General features: G+C 42.0%; 1 protein-coding gene across 2 annotated transcripts in view; it reads left to right on the top strand.

The window, feature by feature from the left end:
* AVL9 (AVL9 cell migration associated) overlaps window positions 1-19,400 on the top strand; it is a 40,194-nt gene that overhangs the window by 10,527 nt on the left and 10,267 nt on the right. For both annotated transcript variants that reach the window (XR_010067974.1, XM_063304069.1), the window contains exons 6-12: window positions 1,240-1,306; window positions 2,369-2,409; window positions 2,819-2,857; window positions 4,271-4,340; window positions 6,017-6,558; window positions 11,209-11,343; window positions 12,190-12,409. Coding sequence is in view for 1 of the 2 variants with exons in the window: in XM_063304069.1 (XP_063160139.1) it covers window positions 1,240-1,306; window positions 2,369-2,409; window positions 2,819-2,857; window positions 4,271-4,340; window positions 6,017-6,558; window positions 11,209-11,343; window positions 12,190-12,409 (1,114 nt within the window). In the remaining variant the exon portion in view is untranslated. The remainder of the gene's footprint in view (window positions 1-1,239; window positions 1,307-2,368; window positions 2,410-2,818; window positions 2,858-4,270; window positions 4,341-6,016; window positions 6,559-11,208; window positions 11,344-12,189; window positions 12,410-19,400) is intronic.

The raw sequence follows: 19,400 nt of genomic DNA, 5'->3' as shown, positions 1-19,400 counted from the left end.
TAGGGAAGATGATAGATAGACAGACAGAGTTCAGTAAGATAAAAAGTAGAATGGGGGAGCCATTGCTTACAGAAGAGTAAATATACTTATCGGAGTCCATGGCCAGAATAGAAAGGATCAGCTCAGTGACATTCTTTGCAATACAGGTAGTCCTCACTTAATGACCATACATTCAGTGACTGTTCAACGTTATGGCAGTGCTGAACAAATGCTAGTTACGCCCAGTTCCTGAAGTTATGGCCGTTGCACTGCCCCCGCAGTCACATGATCAAAATTTGGGCACTTGGTAGCCCGCCCGTGCTTATGACCAACTCCCCCCACTCGCCTATCTCTCCTCTCATCTCTGCCCTTTTGGCTGCCCTGCACTCTGCCACCTCTGCTGGCCCTTCTGCCCTGTGCTCCTCACTGACCCTGCCAGCCCTGCCACCCCCAGCTGACCTTCGCCCTCTTCTTCTTCCCTCTGCTGATGGGGTGCACCTGGCCTGACCCTTCACAAGGAAGCTGCTGGCCAGGCCAAGCCTTCTTCCCGAGGCTGCACGCACCCTTGTCCAAATCATGGGTGGCCCTTGTCCAATTTGAAAGCCTCTCGAGAAGGCCGCACGCAATTTGGACAAGGACGTGCACGGCCACAGGAAAAAAGGCCTGGCGCAGCCAGCAGCTGCCTCGCAAAGGACCAGGCCAGGCATGCCCCATCAGCAGCGGGAGGAAGAATACGGTGAAGGTCAGCTGGGGGGCAGGGCCAGTGGAGCCCTGATGAGATGCTCCTGCTGAATATTAGTTTCCTCTTATCTATTATTTGCAAAAGAGAAACTCTAGATCCAACCTGGTGTAGCCAGTAAGCTAGAAGGAAGTTTCTAGCAAGAACCTGACAACCGGTTCTACTTACTTAAGGAAGTAGTGTTGTTCTTTGCTTTCTGAAAGAGTACTCCCTCTAAGCGCTGCTGGAAACTATTTTTAAGTGAGATGATTTTCAAAAGCTATTTGCAGATGTTACTTGCAGAATAGCATACTGTACACAAAATCTTTGCAAAATTCTATTAAAGCTGCAACTAAAACAGTTCTTTGGACCCCAGGATTCTGTTGGATGGATAACTGTGTCTTTAGAGACTTAAATATGTTAGGCCTCTTGAAAATAGTATTTGGTAGATTTTTGTTATATAAAGTAGACCTTTTCCTATTTTCCCTATAGTTATTTTTAGAAAAGGATGTTCATGCTTTCAACATTTTATGGTTTTTCAGGAACTTTATGAACACATGAATAGCTCCCTGGGAGGGAGCTCACTGGAAGGGTCACAAGTTTATCTTGGTAAGCTATATTTGATAACATAAAACTGCCAATTTTTTATTTTTTAAGTATTTTATTACATATAAAGCTTAATGCCAAGTCTGTAGGTCTGAATATTGTGATTACCTTTCCCATCAGTCAAGCACCTGTGTAGTTATATTACTGTATAAAGTATTAGGTTTTTATGTTTATGCAGGGTGTTTTTAGCATTTCAGTTTCTTACTGAGGTAAGCTCCTCAGCTATTTTTGCACAACAGTTTTCAGAAACCACAACCAAAGTATTAAACATGCGTTATTCAAAACTGATCATTCAGTCTTCCTTCCTTCTTTGTCTGGAGGACTTGATATGAGAAGTTATTAATGGTAGTTAAAATCCAAGTCACTTTTGAGGACAAAGAGTTAAATAACTGGACTTTTTTCAGTATAAATTTTTTATCCAATTCTTCCTGCTTTAATTCATACTGCCAGCAAGCTTCTCCAATGTATAATGAATCGAAATCAATTTACAGTGTATAGCAATAGGATATTATGCCAGGTTTACACATAGCAAGGTACAAATGACTAACCAAATCACACATTCTCCAGAATATTCAGTATATTATGTAAGGTAGTCCCATTAAAAAAAAATTATAATGGTCAGTGATTAGAAATAGTACCATCATTTGCTATGTCCTTCAAAAACCTGGCCCATGTCTTTAAGGTAACGCTAGTCAAAGAAGATATATATTGTGGGTTGGGCAATACAATTCATTAACGAGAAAACCACTTTCTTCTTATCAGAGAACTGGTGATAGAAACCCAATACTTTGTTAAAGATGCTTCTCACAGTGAAATGAATAATGAGGCAGATCTTCACTCTGCTGCATATGGAGAATCTTTACATTCTTCAGTCTGACTGCATAATTAGAAATCTTAGGCTGATATTTCCCAAATAGCAAGTTCCCAGAAGGTGCATTTCTACCATCCCAGAGAATGAATTCATATGTATAGTAAGTAGAAACATGTAAGATTCTCATACTCAGAAGATTTCCAAGTGTTAGTTGCTTTTATGAAATGTGCCATTTTCTTCTCCATGTTTTTTAGGCCTGTCTCCACGAGATCTTGTTCTTCAATTTAGACACAAGGTATGATATGAAATGTGCATAATCATTTCCACATCTTTGGATCTTAAAGAAAAACAATACACAGTTACAGATATAACTAAATCAAGAAAAGTTGTCTGGATCTGTATAGTACACTGAAATGAAATTAAGTATTATAAGCGAGAAGATGCTGATGCTAGGGAGAGTGGAAGGCAAAAGGAAGAGGGGCTGACCAAGGACAAGATGGATGGGATGATATTCTGGAGCTGACGATTCGACCTTGGGGGAGCTGGGGGTGGCAACAACCAACAGGAAGCTCTGGCGTGGGCTGGTCCATGAAGTCACGAAGAGTCGGAAGCAACTGAACAAATAAACAACAAAAAGATTCTTTCATAAATACGTTGCTGGACTGCTAATGTTTTTAAGATCTGTCTTTCTTTTTATTTTAAAGGTTTTAATTCTTTTTAAGTTGATTCTTCTAGAAAAGAAGGTAAGATTATTCCTCTCTTTCCTAAATGGCAACGTAAATAATTTGGCTAACACTGTTTCATTAATACGTTCTAGGGATGCACCGTTCCATTATGCAGTTAGCCAGCATGGACAGGTGCTTATTCTATTTGCTTGCTGTTTACTTTTTAATATTTCCATCTGTGTTACTTGCCATCTTACCATAAGTTACAGTTTTCTGGTGAGAGTGAATCTCTCTCTCCCTCTCTCTCCACACACATAAAGACACACACTAGTGATAGGCAACCTGTTGTCTTATTTGCGTCATTTATTTATTAATCAGATTTCTAGGCCATCCAACTCCAATGACTCTGAGGGGCATAGCACACACAAAACAACAAAATCAACAATAAAACCTGATAGAGTCACCTGGAGGGAACAGCAACCCAACTCTCTCCTCCACCAGCAGAAACAAAAAGATCTCCAGCCCAAGGCATAGGGGAAGAGCCACATTTTTAGTGCTCTTTTAAATGCTGGTATGGCAAGGTCTTTCAAAGGTTTAGCCTACAACATGTAGCCCTCTATAGGCCCTGATTGTTGATCAAGTCAATTGTAATCCATAACAAGCCTGATCTTGCATAGATGGTTAAAAACCTACAGAAGTCTGTGGCCAGAAAATGTAAAATGTATCCCTATAGTTAGCCTGGAACAGAAGGGATGAAACTATACAGTTGAATCTAGAAGAGAAAGGTGTATCCAAAATAAGAAAGTATTAATAAATCAAAGTAAGGGTTTATCTTCTAGAAAATATGCTCCAACACTTGGTAATCTAAAACTCTCTAATTACTGGATTTTGGTGTCAATTGCTGCAATAATTATATCTGTTTAGAACAAAAGACAGAAAGATCCATAATGCTACATGCTATTACAGCTAAGGCAAGATAATGCAACGAACAGTTAGAACATTTTGCAAATCATGACACAAGAAGCTGATTATGTTTTAAAAAGACACAATATATCCTCTGTCCATAACTTCAGTCTTCAGTGGGACAGGGTAACACTCAGAGTAATATCCAAAGCTTACTTAGTTTGCCAAAGAAATGGGATAAACATTTATCATGTCACAAAGTAGGATGTAACGCCTTACATGATCTTTTTTCAACAGTCACACTGGTTTAGGCCATAGAACGCATGATCTAGATTCATAAGTTTTCAAGAAGTAATAACAGCACAGGTTGCAAAATATTTTGTTTATTTCCAGGTTCTGTACAGGTGGTATGCTAGAGCATCTGTATAAAAGATATTGCTGGAATATAATAGCAGGTGTTCTGTAGTGCTTTTAGAACTTGATAGATATTACTGTTGTTAAGTTCCAAGTGCTATGACTTGGCATTATTTATCTCGTTGCTCCTGTCCTCCAGAATTTAACATCCATCTTTGCCTTGCTTCTTTTCAGGTTCTGTTTTATATCTCTCCAGTTAATCGGCTGGTGGGAGCACTAATGACTGTCTTGTCACTATTTCCTGGTTAGTATGGGTGTGTATATGTGTGTTCCCATTAAAGTTTTATTGATTGTTCAAAAACGTTTGCAATAAGAATAGAAAACATATTGTACTCCATCACCTTAACAAGCAGAATTAAATGTTCCATCCTAGGTAGAATGGATAGTTTATAGAGGGACTAGTGACTCATCTTGAAATCATCGCCAGTCCTAATTTAAGTACCATATTTGCTTGAAAGGAAGTCAATTCTGAATTTAAAATGACCTCACCACCAAAGGAAGAATAGACAGCAAAAATAAATGTAGACAGAAATCATGTGCAGTGTCCAGCTTCTCCACCTTGTCAGCTTAAGTTGCCAGCTGCATCAAAATCAGTCCTATAGACTTCCCCTCCCCAATAAATGTGACATATGATACATTTATATATCTTTGTGCATATATATGTGCATAAACCTCTAAAAAGCCACACAGTCCCAAAAGACTTAGGGCCAGTTTAAAAAAAGCATTAATATTAATTCAACTAATATCTAATGATTAAAACTATTGCCTGTAAAACAAGGTACCCCATTTATAGTTAATTGATCTACAATCTTTATACAGCCAGCCATTCCCACAGACAAGTCATTGTAACACAGAGAAATATACATGTATATTTACCGATATTCTCCTGCTTTCTTCTGGTACAATCAGCCAAAAAAGAGAGAGATAGAAAATACAGTATGTAATGTGTAAAAGAAAGAGGTAGCTGCATGAGGAGGAGAAGGAAAGAAAAAGAGGGGAGCTAAGCTGGTTGGAGATGATGCAAGGAGAAACTATAATTGCACAGGGAAAGAAAAGTGAAAAAAATATCTGTTTCAGAATTACAGGAAGGATTAAAAGTTCAGGAAACAAACAGGCCTCCCAAACTATGAGTAATTTTCAAGTTAGTTTTCAAAAGCATCTTTGTAGTGATATTTGCAGCCATTTGCACCTCCACCCATTTATTCGAGTATCTTTTCAGTGAGTATAATATAATGTTCCCTCCCAAGGGAAAAATCTTTGCCTTTCTTTTGGGTAAAGATGGTACTCTGAAACATGTGTGGCCAGCAGCAGACTTCTAATAGAATCTTTTTTTTTGCTAGCCTTGTAACAATAGTTTGTCTAGTTACAGTACTTCAGTCAGGGGGTTTATTGCTAGAACCATGATTAGGAACCAACGGAAATGCTTGTGGAGACTTCTTTTTAGTGGAAAATTTAAGGAGTTTGTAACAGCGGCTATCAGCCCTTCGACACAGGCCAAGCCATGGCATAGACAACACAGGGATTACTGGAATTGTACCATATTGGACCTTGAAAGCCTGCCATCTGGCTTGAAAGTTTCCATCTGCCCCATCTTACATCAAATAGAGTAAAGGCGGGGTTATTTTGAATCTCTTTCTCACACTCTCTCCTTTCTCAGGGCTGAGTAGTTGCTTACTTTCTCACAACGGTTCTTGCGTCCCTTCATCAAAGTTATCTCCATACTCCCGCTCAATAGTTAGTTTCTTCATTGAAGAACAACTTTCTGTACTGAAAGGCCATATCATGGGTGTGTTGTATTTTGGCAATTAATTGTAGTTAACTGTAGTTCTAATTTTACTGTAGTTAACAATATAAGTTAGTGATTGTTCTTCTGTAGAATCTATTAACCTCATTCATAGATTGTTTTTTAACGAATTCCAGGTATGATAGAACACGGTCTTACTGATTGTTCACAGTACCGACCAAGAAAAAGCACATCAGAGGATGTTGGACAAGAAGTTCCACCGCCTTCCAGTTATTGTGTGTCTGCTATGACACTTTCAAATGCAAACTTTGACAGAGTTGGGGAAGGTGAAAAATTGTCAGTCAATCAAGAAATGAATCCTCAGAGAGCAGATGTGCCTTTATTTCAAACTGAGCATCATCCCAGTGAATTTCATGTCTCCAGGGATCCTGGACAGCACTTGAAACCTCCTTCACGCACTTCTCCAGAATCTTCTGAAAGTGACTGGGAAACCTTAGATCCTAATCTACTAGAGGACCCCAATTTGAAAGGAGGAGAATGTGAAATTACTTCAGCAGCAGGAGAGACTGAATTTCTTCTGAAGGAATCTGCAGTCTCCAAAAGCATTCCAATTACCGTTCAGCCTCAGCCTAACACTGGACACACAATGCTTGTACCTGGACTTATTTCTGGTTTGGAAGAGGATCGGTATGGCATGCCATTAGCTATCTTCACCAAGGTAATCCCTGTAGTACAGGGGTGGACAAACTTTTGGTGGCCAAGGGTTGTATTTAACATTTTTCAGGAATAAAGGGATGCATAAAGGGCAGGCCACCTTACATGTGAGCAGGAATGGTTTAGGAGTTCCTTTATTTTTAACTATCTATTTTAGGGCGCATGTGTATTTTCAAATATATCTCACTTCAGAATGACAGGAAATTAAGGTATCAGTTTTGAGTAATTATAGTCAAGGATCACAAAAAAGGAGTTTGGGGATCAAAAAGTGCTGAGGTTGCCCTCCTCTGCTGTAGTAACTGGTAAGCAAATCTCCATAATTTTAGGACCTCTTTCAAAAAGTGTTGTGTCATTCCTACAGTTTCGTTTTTGAAGAGTGCCATGGATCTAGATCATCAAATGCTTTGAATAACTTAGAGTATCACCACAGTTGTAGAAAAATGAAGTTGTCACATCAAAGCTGCATGTTTTTGTACTAATGTAATGATGGGTGGGGTGTAGTAAACACATTAAAAAGGAAATGAACCTAAGGTTTCAGTTCTAAGTATCCTGGTAGTATATGATATCCTAACAGGACCAGTGATGTCCAGTTTCTGAAAATCCTTTGAGTAAATTGATCTTAGAGCAGGAGTCCCTAAACTTTTTGCCATCACACCCCCCTTTAGTGTTGTGGTAGTAACATTTTAAAAAAAATAATTATAATTAAAACATCTATCTTCCTGCAGCACTCAGATTGCAAATGAGTGCCTCTATACATCTAGTCCTTGAGTTCATTGCTAATCTCTAAAGGCCATGGTTATTTGGCTTTCAACCAGATCAGTCTGTTCTCATTGCCAGGTTTTTCTGTGGCAGATACATTGAGCCTTTGCTACTAAACAGAACAGAACTAGCAAATCTGTGGCTCTTCAAATGTTGCTGATCCTCAGCTATCAGTAGCCACAGTGGTTAGGAATGCTGAGGATTATGTAGTTATTTATATGTGTAGGTATGTACTCTGTTGTCATATCTTTCTATTCAATTTTAGTATACCACACAACTATCAATAAATAAAAAATATAAAAAATTCAAAAATGTATGTGTCAGCCCTTCTACAGTATGTTAAAACCTATATAGACTTTAATTAACAATTGAAAGCCTGGTTAAAAAAATCTATCTTGGCTGCTGTTCTAAACTTAAGAGAAAATAGGGATCAAACACAGCTCCTGGGGAAGTATATTTCACACTTACGGATCAAAACAGAAAAAAGCCCTCTCTTTTATACCAGATAATTGAGCTCTAGGTATGGGGACATCTCCTGAGGAACAATCTGGCTTTAAACCATTTAGGATTATCACCAACAGCTGAAATTGTCCTCAAAAATAATTGACAGTAGTTTGCAATCTGTGTGCCATATTTCACTAAGTACAATTTCCAGATTCGTTTCAAGGGCAGTCTGATGGAAAGCACACTGCAGTAGTAAAGATGAGATTTGATTTACTTTATTGGTTAATTCAGTTTTTTTTTCCAACCCTGGCAACTTTAAGATGTATGGACTTCAACTCCCAGAATGAGTTAAGATATAGTTAGCCTTTTCTTCAGATGTTCAAGGTAGTGTCATGGAGACTGCTCTTCATTTTATCTCCACAGTAGCCCTTTGGGGTAGGTTGAGATGAGAAAGAGTAAACGGCCCAGTGGATTTCTATAGCTGAGGATGGAATTGAACCTGGGTCCACCAAGTCCTAGCCCAACACTGTAACTTTTTTTTAATAAGAATTTTATTAAGTTTGAAACAAAGATAAAAACTACAAAAAAGAAAAAAAACTACAAAAAGAAAAAAAGAAAACTAAAAAAGTGTGAAACACAAGAAAAAAGAATTTTAAAGATAACATACAAAGGTGACTTCTGACTTTCAACAACAAGAATATACAGCAATTTCCATAATCAATCACTTACTCTATATCAAACCAATATCACATTATTTCTATAAATCCTTCCATTAGCACATATACAAATCACTAATGCAATTGCTCATTCCCCTTATATTATATATATAAGGGGAATTATATCTATCTATCTATCTATCTATCTATCTATCTATCTATCTATCTATCTATCTATCTATCTCAACTTCCCTCCCCCATAAGACAACATCCATTTAATTATTTCCTTCCTACCACTATTCTATATATTTCTGTCCACTATAATAAAAATCAAATTATAAACACATATAAATTGTCTGCTTTTATAATTAATAATTCTAGAACAATCTTAACCCTATTAAACCTAAAAACCAAAGAATTATTATAACATCTTATAGATACCTTATAAATCAATCAAATCTTTTTAAAAAGTCCAGTAAATCTTAATCCAAGTCATTAAAAAAATGAAATCATAATAGCCTCATTATCAATCCAGTTACACATTCTTAATTTTTTTACCCCTTTTCAAAATATACCAGAGCATTTACATATCTCCCTATTACACATAAGGCATTTTTCTTACAAAAATCAAACAGCCCAACTGCCTCCCTTAAAAACTCAGACTTCTCAGCAAAAAAATTCCCACGAAACATATTCTCTTCTCTCCCATAACATTCCCTCATAAAGCTGTAACATTTCCCCAGAAAAACAACTCTAGTCTGCAGCTCAGACTGTCAGTTTAACCCCTTCAGCACCAAAAAGTAGTCTTTGCCTGGCATTACTTCAGTTTCACTGACAGCAGGAACATCTCCATCTTTGCCAAAATCTTCATCTTCCTCCATAACATCTTCAACCAGATGACACACTTTAGAAATAATCTCTTCCCCAGTGTCCTGAATATTCTGCAGAGTAGCTTGACAGCACTCTGAAAAGATCTCTTTGAAGGACTGCTTATGCTCACAACGGAACTCTGAAAAATCCTCTTTGAAATCTTCCATGTTTCAGACAGTAGATTATGGCGCCCCCTAGATACTTGACTAGCCTAGATAGGAGTTAATGAGTTAATGCAAAACTTCCGAGTGAAATTGAAACAAGAAACAATGTACTAACAAGTAGATCCCAGGGGAAGTGAAGAGAAAACTGAAGATTTAAAACAGCAAATCCAACGTGGAGGAAAATATTCAATCCTTCAAATTGCAAACAGGAAGGCAATTATATATTCTCAGTCCTCCTCAATCTTTAAATGGAAAACAAGCCAAAACTTTATAAAATTTTAAAAATTTAATCCAGAAATAACGATAAGCACCAAGAGATTCTGCTTCTTCTTACTGTAGAAAGCCTCTCCTAGGGTACAAAACTTTTTTTTTTAAAAAGTATAAATTGGGTGTTTTAGAAATGGGGTGGCTGGACTTACTGTCCCTTTAAGGGCTGCAGCGGGGCTCGGAAATGGTGAAATCCCAGCCTTCCGGCAAAGTCTTTCCCATCAATCGTGCATGCTGTCCACGATCTCCTGGCTGCAATTCGCTGTCTGGAGGACAAGTGAGTCAATTCCAAGCTTTTTCCTTAATCCAGAAAAAGGCTCTGGGTTACAAGAGAAACCAGCCTGAGCTCAGAAAAACTGCCACAATGCCAGTTCTGCCCGCGGAGCTCGCAGGCTCAGCTGCTCAGGCCGCCATATTCCCACCAGAAGCCCGCCCAACACTGTAACTGATATAACACACTGGCATTGATAGCAAGGCATAGATAATTATTGACAAATCCAGTCAGCCTAGGAATGATTGCAGCTGGCACACTAATTGTGCAAATGCACAAGTGCCACCTGAAGATCAAGGAACTCCCCTAGACTGTAGGCCTGTGGTTTGGGGAAAGTATAATCTCATCAAGAGTAAACTTAAGTCTCCATTTCTGAGTCCAGCTATCTATTTACCAATAGAATGCCTGTCTTTTCTGGATTTAATTTCAGCTTATTTTCCTCATGCAGCCTGTTACTGAATTTCAACAATATTCAGAAGTTCTAATTGCTTCCTTGGGGTTGGATCATACAGAACAGTAAAGCTGATTGTCATCAGCATATTGATTGACCTTCACTCTAGAACTCTGGATAACCTTCCCTAGTATTTTCATGAAGATATTTAACAGCATGGAGGACAGGATAAAACCATGTAGTGTTCCAGAGGTCAATGGCTAGGTATTGAATCATTTGACCATGGCCTGATAGAACCAATGCAAAACATTGTCCCAAGACCCCATCCTGCTAGACATATAAGGGCAGAAATGTACGAAGGTTGGTGGTACTGGAAGCCATCAAAAAGTCCGTGAGATCAAGAGATGTTATACTGCTGTCATGCAATTTCCAGGGTAGGTAATCCACCCAGGTAAGCAAAGCAGTTTCATTATGTATACCATCTAAAAGCCCAAGGCATATCTGTCCAGTATCATCTAGATGATGCAGTTCAGCAACATTGGAAAGGGCAAGTTTTCCCCTTCTTTTCCCCAGCTGTTATCTGCTGCTTGGATTTCCTGGTGATCTGCTGCAGACAATAGGTTAATTCAGCAAAACAGTAGTCCCCTGTGTGTTTCTTTAAAACAAAAATCCCAGAGTGATGAATAAGTGACAGTTAATGCAGTAAATTATAATCATTGTTTTTATATTGTGCATTAAAATGCTTAAGTACATTAAAATTATTCCTCCAGTCCTGCTGTCTTTCTAAATTATAATTTCATCCATAATTAGTATTTTTATTTATTTATTTTAGGGATACCTTTGTCTGCCATACATGGCACTGCAACAGCACCACCTTCTCTCTGATGTAACAATCCGCGGTTTTGTTGCAGGAGCCACCAATATCCTCTTCCGTCAGCAGAAACATCTAAGTGATGCTATTGTAGAGGTATGTGTGCTTTCCTCTGCAGTCTCTTATAGCAATTACCTTATCAACACACATGGAGCAAAAAACAAGTTATGTATTATAAGATGCTGATTAGAAAGTCTCTTAGATTTTTATAAAAATAATTTGAGATTTTGGAAAGAGATGTTGTTTTTATAATCACATAGCAGACAAGTGATACACTTCCTCATGTGTATGTGTATGTAAGATTCCTTTTGTAGGTAAATTTGTCAATAACAGGCAGTGAACACATTTTAAAAATTATTTTCAAGACTGCATTAAGCCACTGTTGAAATACCAACATTAAACTAATGGGCCTTTCCAATCAAAGAACTTCTAAAAAAAGTCTGTATTAGGAGCTAGTTGAGACATTAGAGCTCTGATGTGTTGTTGCTTAAAGTTAAGTTTTTACTGGTAAATCATTGAATAGTTAATCTCTCGGATAGCTACTGTTTCTTGGAGAGCCTCCACACTACCACCAGCCATCCAGTTTTTGGTTTGGTAGAATTGGACGTGAATGCAGAATTTGGTTGCTTGGACTAGCAGAGAATTCCCATTCCTGATACGTTCAGAAATCCTTCTATACTAGGTGAAAGAAAAGGCTGGCTTACTTTTAGAAATTGGAAATAGTCAATAACTGCAGATATGCTATTAAATAGAGAAGCCAGCATAAACTTTTACCTTACATTTGGCATGTATTCATATCCAAGTATTATAGCCCTGGATATTAATTATAGTTTTTGGTAAGATGGAAATAACTAGCCTATGTTTATGTGTACAGTTCCTGTTATTTGTTTCAACCACCACCACCACCCCGGACTATTTTCACTTTGTATTGTTCTCAATCAGATTGAGGAAGCTCTTGTCCAAGTCCATGATCCAGAGCTTAGGAAGGTCTTAAATCCTACAACAGCTGACCTGAGATTTGCAGACTTCTTAGTGAAGCATGTAACTGATAACAGGGATGATGTCTTCCTGGATGGCACTGGCTGGGAAGGAGGGGATGAGTGGATTCGAGCCCAGTTTGGGTCATATCTCCATGCCCTACTTGCTGCCACAGTACAGCCAGGTAAGTTCTGGAATATTTTTATCTGTAATTTTATTGAAAGTTTAAACAATCTGACAAAATACTTTATGACAGTTATCTAGGAGGATCTAGGAAGGGAGGGTCGAAAAATCCAGGGACTAGGATCTGGCCAGCTGTGATGATTGCCTTAATCCAAATAAAACTCTCAGACTCAAAATTACAATTCAGGTTCTGGGTTTATTTAGAAAAGAGTGCAAACAGGTAAAAAGCTGAGAATGAGAAAAGCGTGCCTAAATTCAAACTAAATATCATCGTTACAAACATCAGCCCACCCCCTCCTTCGCATACAGTACAACCCCACATTCCCAGGTGCTCCTAACAAGCTCTGCTGGTCAACGGGTAAAAAGACCTTGACATTTAAGAGATAGCCCAAATACATTCCTCCCTGGCACAGTCCATCACGTCTCCTGTACAAGGCTCTCAGCAGCCCCCTCCCAGCCAGCACACGTATCAGCACCTTGGCAAGTAAACCATTACGATGCATAAACACCGCAATGGTGAACATGACATACCGCCCCCCCCAAAAAAACGAATCATCAAGCAGAGGGCTTGGAAGGATAGGCAACATGAAAAGCACATAGTAAATCAGGAGCCAGAACATCGCGTGCAGCAACCCATTCAGGATGGGGAAAGTGCTTCCAGCAGACCAGGTACTGAAGAGATCCCCGAAGCCTGCGAGAGTCGAGCACCTCCTTAACCTCGAAGTGTTGCTGCCCATCAATCATGACCAGTGGAGGGGGAGGCGGGCGGGGATGCCAGCGAGATGACTCCTGAGCAAGCTTGAGCAAGCTGCAGTGAAAAACAGGATGCAAGCGCTTCAAATTATGAGGCAAATCCAAACGAACAGTGACAGGATTGAGCACCACAGTAATAGGGAAAGGTCCAATAAACTTAGGAGCCAGCTTCTTAGAGGGCTGAGGAGACTTTATAAACTTTGTAGAAAGATAGACCAAATCCCCCACCTGAAAAGCGGGCTGCCGGCGGCGGTGCTTATCAGCGTGTCGTTTATAGGCTGCTTGAGCCTCTTGAAGAGCAGTCTGAATAGCGGGCCAGGAATCAGCCAGCTTAGAGCCCCAATCACAGGCAGCAACAGCCGGAGCGGGAGGTTGGGGAAATTCCGGAATGGGAACAAAATCCCTACCAGAAACAATGCGAAAAGGTGTTTGCCCAGTGCTTTGGTGAACGGCATTATTGTAAGCGACCTCAGCGAAAGGGAGCAAGTCAACCCAATCATCCTGATGGTAGTTTATGTACGAGCGAAGAAATTGCTCCAATGTGGCATTAAGGACCTCAGTAGATCCGTCCGTCTGGGGATGCCAAGAGGTCGACAACGCCTGCTCAGTGCCAATCAGCTTCAAAAAAGCCCGCCAAAACTTCGAGGTAAATTGTGTGCCCCTATCGGTCACCAAACGAGAGGGGCAGCTGTGTGGGCAGTACACGTGTACCAAGAAAAGCTTAGCCAGCTGTTGCACCGAGGGAATGGAAGCGCAGGGAATAAAATTAGCCTGCTTAGAAAAATAGTCCTTGACCACCCAAATGACAGTCTTCTTTTGACTGGGGGGTAGGTCCACAATAAAATCCATGGAGATCACATCCCAAGGGTGAGAAGGGTCAGCCACAGGCTGTAGGAGCCCCTGCGGTTTACCAGCAGAACGCTTGGACATAGCGCAGACAGGGCAGGAAGCCACATAGGCTTTGACATCCTTCCGGAGGGTGGGCCACCAGAATTGTCTCCGGACCAAATGGAGGGACTTGAGAAAACCAAAGTGACCAGCCTGCTTACTGTCATGAGAACGGGCCAGTATAGCAGAACGTTGAGAGCCAGGCACATACAAACGTCCCCCAACCCAGGCGAGGTCGTGCTCAATGGACACCTTGTCAGGATTAGCAAGAAGTCAGGGATCAGACCACAACGCAGAAACAAAAGCAGAGTGCAATCCACCCAACAATGGAGGTGGCTTGCGAACTGGAGGGCGGAGCGGTGGAATCGGAGACGAAGGAGACGACGGCTGGCCCCGAGTGCTGCTACGTGTGACAGCCACTAGACCCAATTGCGGCCCCAAGAGGACAGTGCCAATTACATCAGAAACCGGGCCCTTGTCTTGCGGCAATCTGGAAAGGGCATCAGCCAAAAAGTTCTTTTTCCCTGGGATAAATTTAAGTTGGAAATTAAAACGGCTGAAAAATTGAGCCCAACGAATTTGCTTTGGGCTGAGGCGTCTGGGTGTACGGAGTGCTTCGAGGTTGCGGTGATCCGTCCAAACTTAGAAAGGGGAAGAAGCCCCTTCCAACAGGTGCCACCAAGCCTCCAAGGCAGCTTTAACAGCAAAAGCTTCCTTCTCCCAAACATGCCAGCGCCTCTCCGTTTCAGAAAACTTTCGAGAAAGATAGGCACAAGGCTTCAAAAGCCCAGCAGAATCCTTTTGCAACAAAATAGCTCCAATAGAAAAATCAGAGGCATCGACCTGAACAACGAACGGAAGGTCCGGGTCAGGGTGGGAAAGGATGGGCTCTTCAGTAAAAAGAGCCTTCAACCGATCAAAAGCAGCCTGACATGCAGGAGTCCAATTGAGCACGGCCCCCGGGTTCTTAACCTTGCAAGTTTCCCCCACCCCCTTAGTACGCAACAAATCAGTTAGGGGCAGGGCGATTTCAGCGAACCCCCTGACAAAGGATTTGTAAAAATTGGCGAACCCCAGGAAACTTTGAAGTTGGCGCCGGGTTCGGGGTCGCTCCCAAGTAAGCACTGCTTGAACTTTAACAGAATCCATTTCAATGCCCTTATCCGAAATCCTGTAACCAAGGTAATCCAAGCGAGACTTATGGAACTCACATTTAGAAAGTTTAGCATAAAGCTTGGCATTCCTAAGCTTGGTGAGAACTTGTTTAAGAAGTCGTTCATGTTCTGCCAAAGACTTAGTATAAATGAGGACATCATCCAAATACACCAAAGGCCCTTTAAATAAGTGGTCATGCAAAACTTCATTGATCAGCTGCATGAAAACCCCCGGAGCCCCTGCCAGACCAAAAGGGAGAACCTTATACTGGAAAGAACCCAATGGGCAATTAAAAGCCATCTTCCATTCATCCCCCTCCCGAATGCGAATGCGATAGTAAGCTTCGCGGAGGTCCAACTTTGAGAAAACTCTGCCAGTGGACAGATGTGCGAGCATGTCCTTGACGAGAGGCAGAGGGTACTTGTTGGAGAGTGAGGCAGAATTTAACCCACCGTAGTCTGTGCAAAGCCTGAGGGTGCCATCCTTCTTCTCCCGGAACAAGACGGGAGCCCCAACCATTGAGTTTGCCAGCTCAATGAAGCCGCAAGCTAGGTTTTTATCAATGAACTCCCGCAAGGCGGTAAGTTCTTTCTTAGTCATGGGGTAAATCTTTGGCTTTGGCAAGGGGACGTCAGGAAGAAGTTCAATGGAACAGTCCGTCTTGCGATGGGGGTAATTGGCCTCCTCCTCCCCAAAAACATCAGCAAAGTCTGAGTACATAGTTGGTAGACCCTCTAAGGGGGATGGGGAAGCTAGAGAATCAACAATCTCTGCTCGCCCCGCCATCGTAGGCATGGAACGTCCCAGAAGAGGAGCTTGATAGAAGCCATCCTCAAAGGTAATGGAGCGGGACCTCCAATTGATGTAGGGATTATGAGAGGTGAACCATGGAATCCCTAACACCACTAAAGGATTTCCCACCGGGGTGACGATGAAGTGAAGGAGTTCGAAGTGGGACCCCATACGCAAAGCGACTTCCCCAGTAAACAGTGTGGCAGCCCCCCCCCCCCCCGCCGTGGAGCCATCAAGCTGCTGAAAAAGCAGCGGCTTTGGAAGAGGGAAGCAGGGCAAATCCAATGCCTTGACTAAGTCAGGATGGATTAAACATCTGGAACAGCCCGAGTCTAGTAAAGCCCAGACCTCGACGGACTTGGATTGAAATCCCAATTCAATTTTGACAGTGAGGATAGGGCAATCAGCACTCACCATGTTGGAATTGAGCCCGGATTCTACCACCTGCCCCGTGGCGCCGGTTAAGGCAGGTGGAAAGCGTTTTCCGCCGGCTGGTCGAGAGCAGCTAAATTGTCTCCCGGAGTGTAGACATCATCGTCGTCTGCAGTCGCCAGTGCCGCCGTCAATCTGCGAGGAGGGTTGAGTGGTTTCTTGGTCGTCTTTTGTGGCACTTTGGACGGATGATCCGGTGCCTTAGCCTTGGGGCAGTCAACAGCGCGGTGACCCGGTTTTCCACATGTGATGCATTGTCCCCGGACAAAGTGGCATTGTTTCTCTGTATCCCATCTAGAGGTTGATGGTAGAAACAGTGCTCGGGTAGTGGTGGCAGGCTTGTCTTCTTTGGTGGCCATCATAAAGGTGCGCTGGGCATGTTCAGCTTTACCAGCAGGCAAATCCAGTCATGTAAAGAGTTCGGATCGTCTCGCCCAAGCGCCCAGCACAAGACTTTGCGATTGAGGCCATCCTTAAATTGATCAATCAAGGTGGCCTTGGACCATTCAGGAACTTTACCTGCCAAAACCTTGAATTCAAGAGCATAATCAGCAACAGGCTTTTGCCCTTGTACTAGTTCTTTAAGAGTGTCCTTAGCCCTCTCTTTAGCCAAGGGATCCTCAAAATAGCACTTCAGCGCAGCCAAAAAGGCATCGAAAGTTGCCAGGGCTGGCGCTTCAATCTCCGACAGCTGGACATACCAGTCAGCTGTCCTGCCCTTCAATTTCGTGGCCACCGCCGAGATCTTCTCTTCTTCCGAAGAAAAGAGGTGGCCATGCCGTCTCATGTAACTGGCGGCATTGGTGAGAAAGAAAGATAGGTTAGCGGGGTCACCATCAAACTTTACCGGGAATTCCCGGGGAGTTCCTCCAAGTTGTGGGACCCCACCGGAAGGACGACTAGGGCCCCCCCTACGGGAGTGGATCCCCACGGACCTGATGGAAAGTCTCGTGGTTGGCTTCTCCTTTCAGCAGTCTGTGACGGTGAAGGCGGGAGGCTAGGCGGCCCCATTGCTCCGGGACCTCGGACAATTTTCACGAGGTCCCCAAAGGCAGCCGACATAGAGCGCAAGACGTGTTCCATCGATTCGATCTTGGATTCCAGGACCCTGATTCTATCTGGTGTGGCAGAGTCCTCTAGCCCCGGCCCCTCAGGTAGTGGGCTCCCTGACACGTCTGGGCGCACCCCCCTCGGAGTGTCGGGCCAGTGGAGCTTCCAGGTGGAGCGGGATGTGCCGGGCCGGGGGTCCATCAGGGCATCCCACAGAAATTGTTCCTGTCCCGTCACGTCATCCGTCAGGGGTTTCTTCGATCCCGTGGTAGAGTTGGAGTCCCCAACTGGGGTGTGGGGTGGGTTGGGACAGGGCTTGGGTCCCTGCTCGGGAACGTCGACTCTGGAAGTTGTCCCATTTCCTCTTCGAACTCCGTAGGATCCTTTCCCCCTTCTGCCATCGCTAGTTCCCCTTTCGCAAGAAATTTTTCCGGTAAAGAGTAGCGAGGTTGGTTTAAAGTATGATTCTCAGCTTTATGTGATGATTGCCTTAATCCAAATAAAAGTCTCAGACTCAAAATTACAATTCAGGTTCTGGGTTTATTTAGAAAAGAGTGCAAACAGGTAAAAAGCTGAGAATGAGAAAAGCGCGCCCAAACTCAAACTAAATATCATCGTTACAAACATCAGCCCACCCCCTCCTTCGCATACAGTACAACCCCACATTCCCAGGTGCTCCTAACAAGCTCTGCTGGTCAACGGGTAAAAAGACCTTGACATTTCAGAGATAGCCCAAATACATTCCTCCCTGGCACAGTCCAGCACGTCTCCTGTACAAGGCTCTCAGCAGCCCCCTCCCAGCCAGCACACGTATCAGCACCTTGGCAAGTAAACCGTTACGATGCAGAAACACCGCAATGGTGAACATGACACCAGCTTAGTTATTGATTGAGAGTCATGTTGCCTTGTTAAAAATTATCCATCACTTATATTTTCCCATGACCAGTTAGTCTATCAGTTGTCATCCAGAAAGTTGGGTGTCTCCTGAATGGCTTGTGTATCCTGAAAATGACTTTCTAGAAACTAAATAGGTTGGGCACAATCTATGAGTAGCATAGTGTTGTACCAGTGAGAGGCAAAATAGTTCAGTGTTCTGCACAAAGTTCATCCCAGCTGCCCTTGCAATCTAGTCTTCAAATTCTTGCCTTCACTGGATTAATCTAGATTTAATCATAGTTAAAACCTTTGGAATAGATCAGCTGAAATTATGACTAACTTTTCCACTGATTTCAGTGCATCTGTTCTAAACGTTTAGTCTGTATCTAACCCTTTAACTTGTAAGCCTTACTGGAAAGAGTCTAAGTCTTAAAGAAAAGGGTTATGTTTTCTCTGACAGTAATACTGGATTCACACTAGAAAAGATGGCAGAATGAAAATGTCTTCAAAGCTCTTTTTAAAGTGCTTTGTGTTGAGCGAGATTATGCTCAGGATACATGAAACTATCTTCAATTCTTCAGTGGAATAATTACACAACACAATTTCCTATTTTGCTTGGAGATTTATATTCTTTTGAATGGAACAATGGGTGATTTGAACTTTGTAAAATAAAAATGATCTGCTTACTTTTTTGAGTGAGGTTACATTTATGCCCTTGCTTATTACATCCCACTCCTGTCCCATTTCTGTTTTGGTAGGGAGTCATGGACAGTAGGTCTTTCAAAGAAGACACTATTTTCAGCGGCATGGTATCATCTGAATAATTTAGAATTAAATCATGTATATTTCGGGATATGCAGGAAGACAAGAAAGTCATAAAAGGAGACTATCAACTTTTTCAAGCAGCTTTGTTCCTTCCTGACTGTAGATACTTCTGTATGCATCAATCTTGTGTTGCATTTATGCTACCCAAGTGAAATAAAATTCTTAATTTATTTCTGCTGCACGGTCCAGTGGAGGTCCTGGCCACAACCTGGAATAGGGAA

This window comes from Candoia aspera, chromosome 4, assembly GCF_035149785.1.
Source record: "Candoia aspera isolate rCanAsp1 chromosome 4, rCanAsp1.hap2, whole genome shotgun sequence".
Lineage (NCBI taxonomy): Eukaryota > Metazoa > Chordata > Lepidosauria > Squamata > Boidae > Candoia > Candoia aspera.
This window is presented reverse-complemented; position numbering and strand designations above follow the sequence as displayed.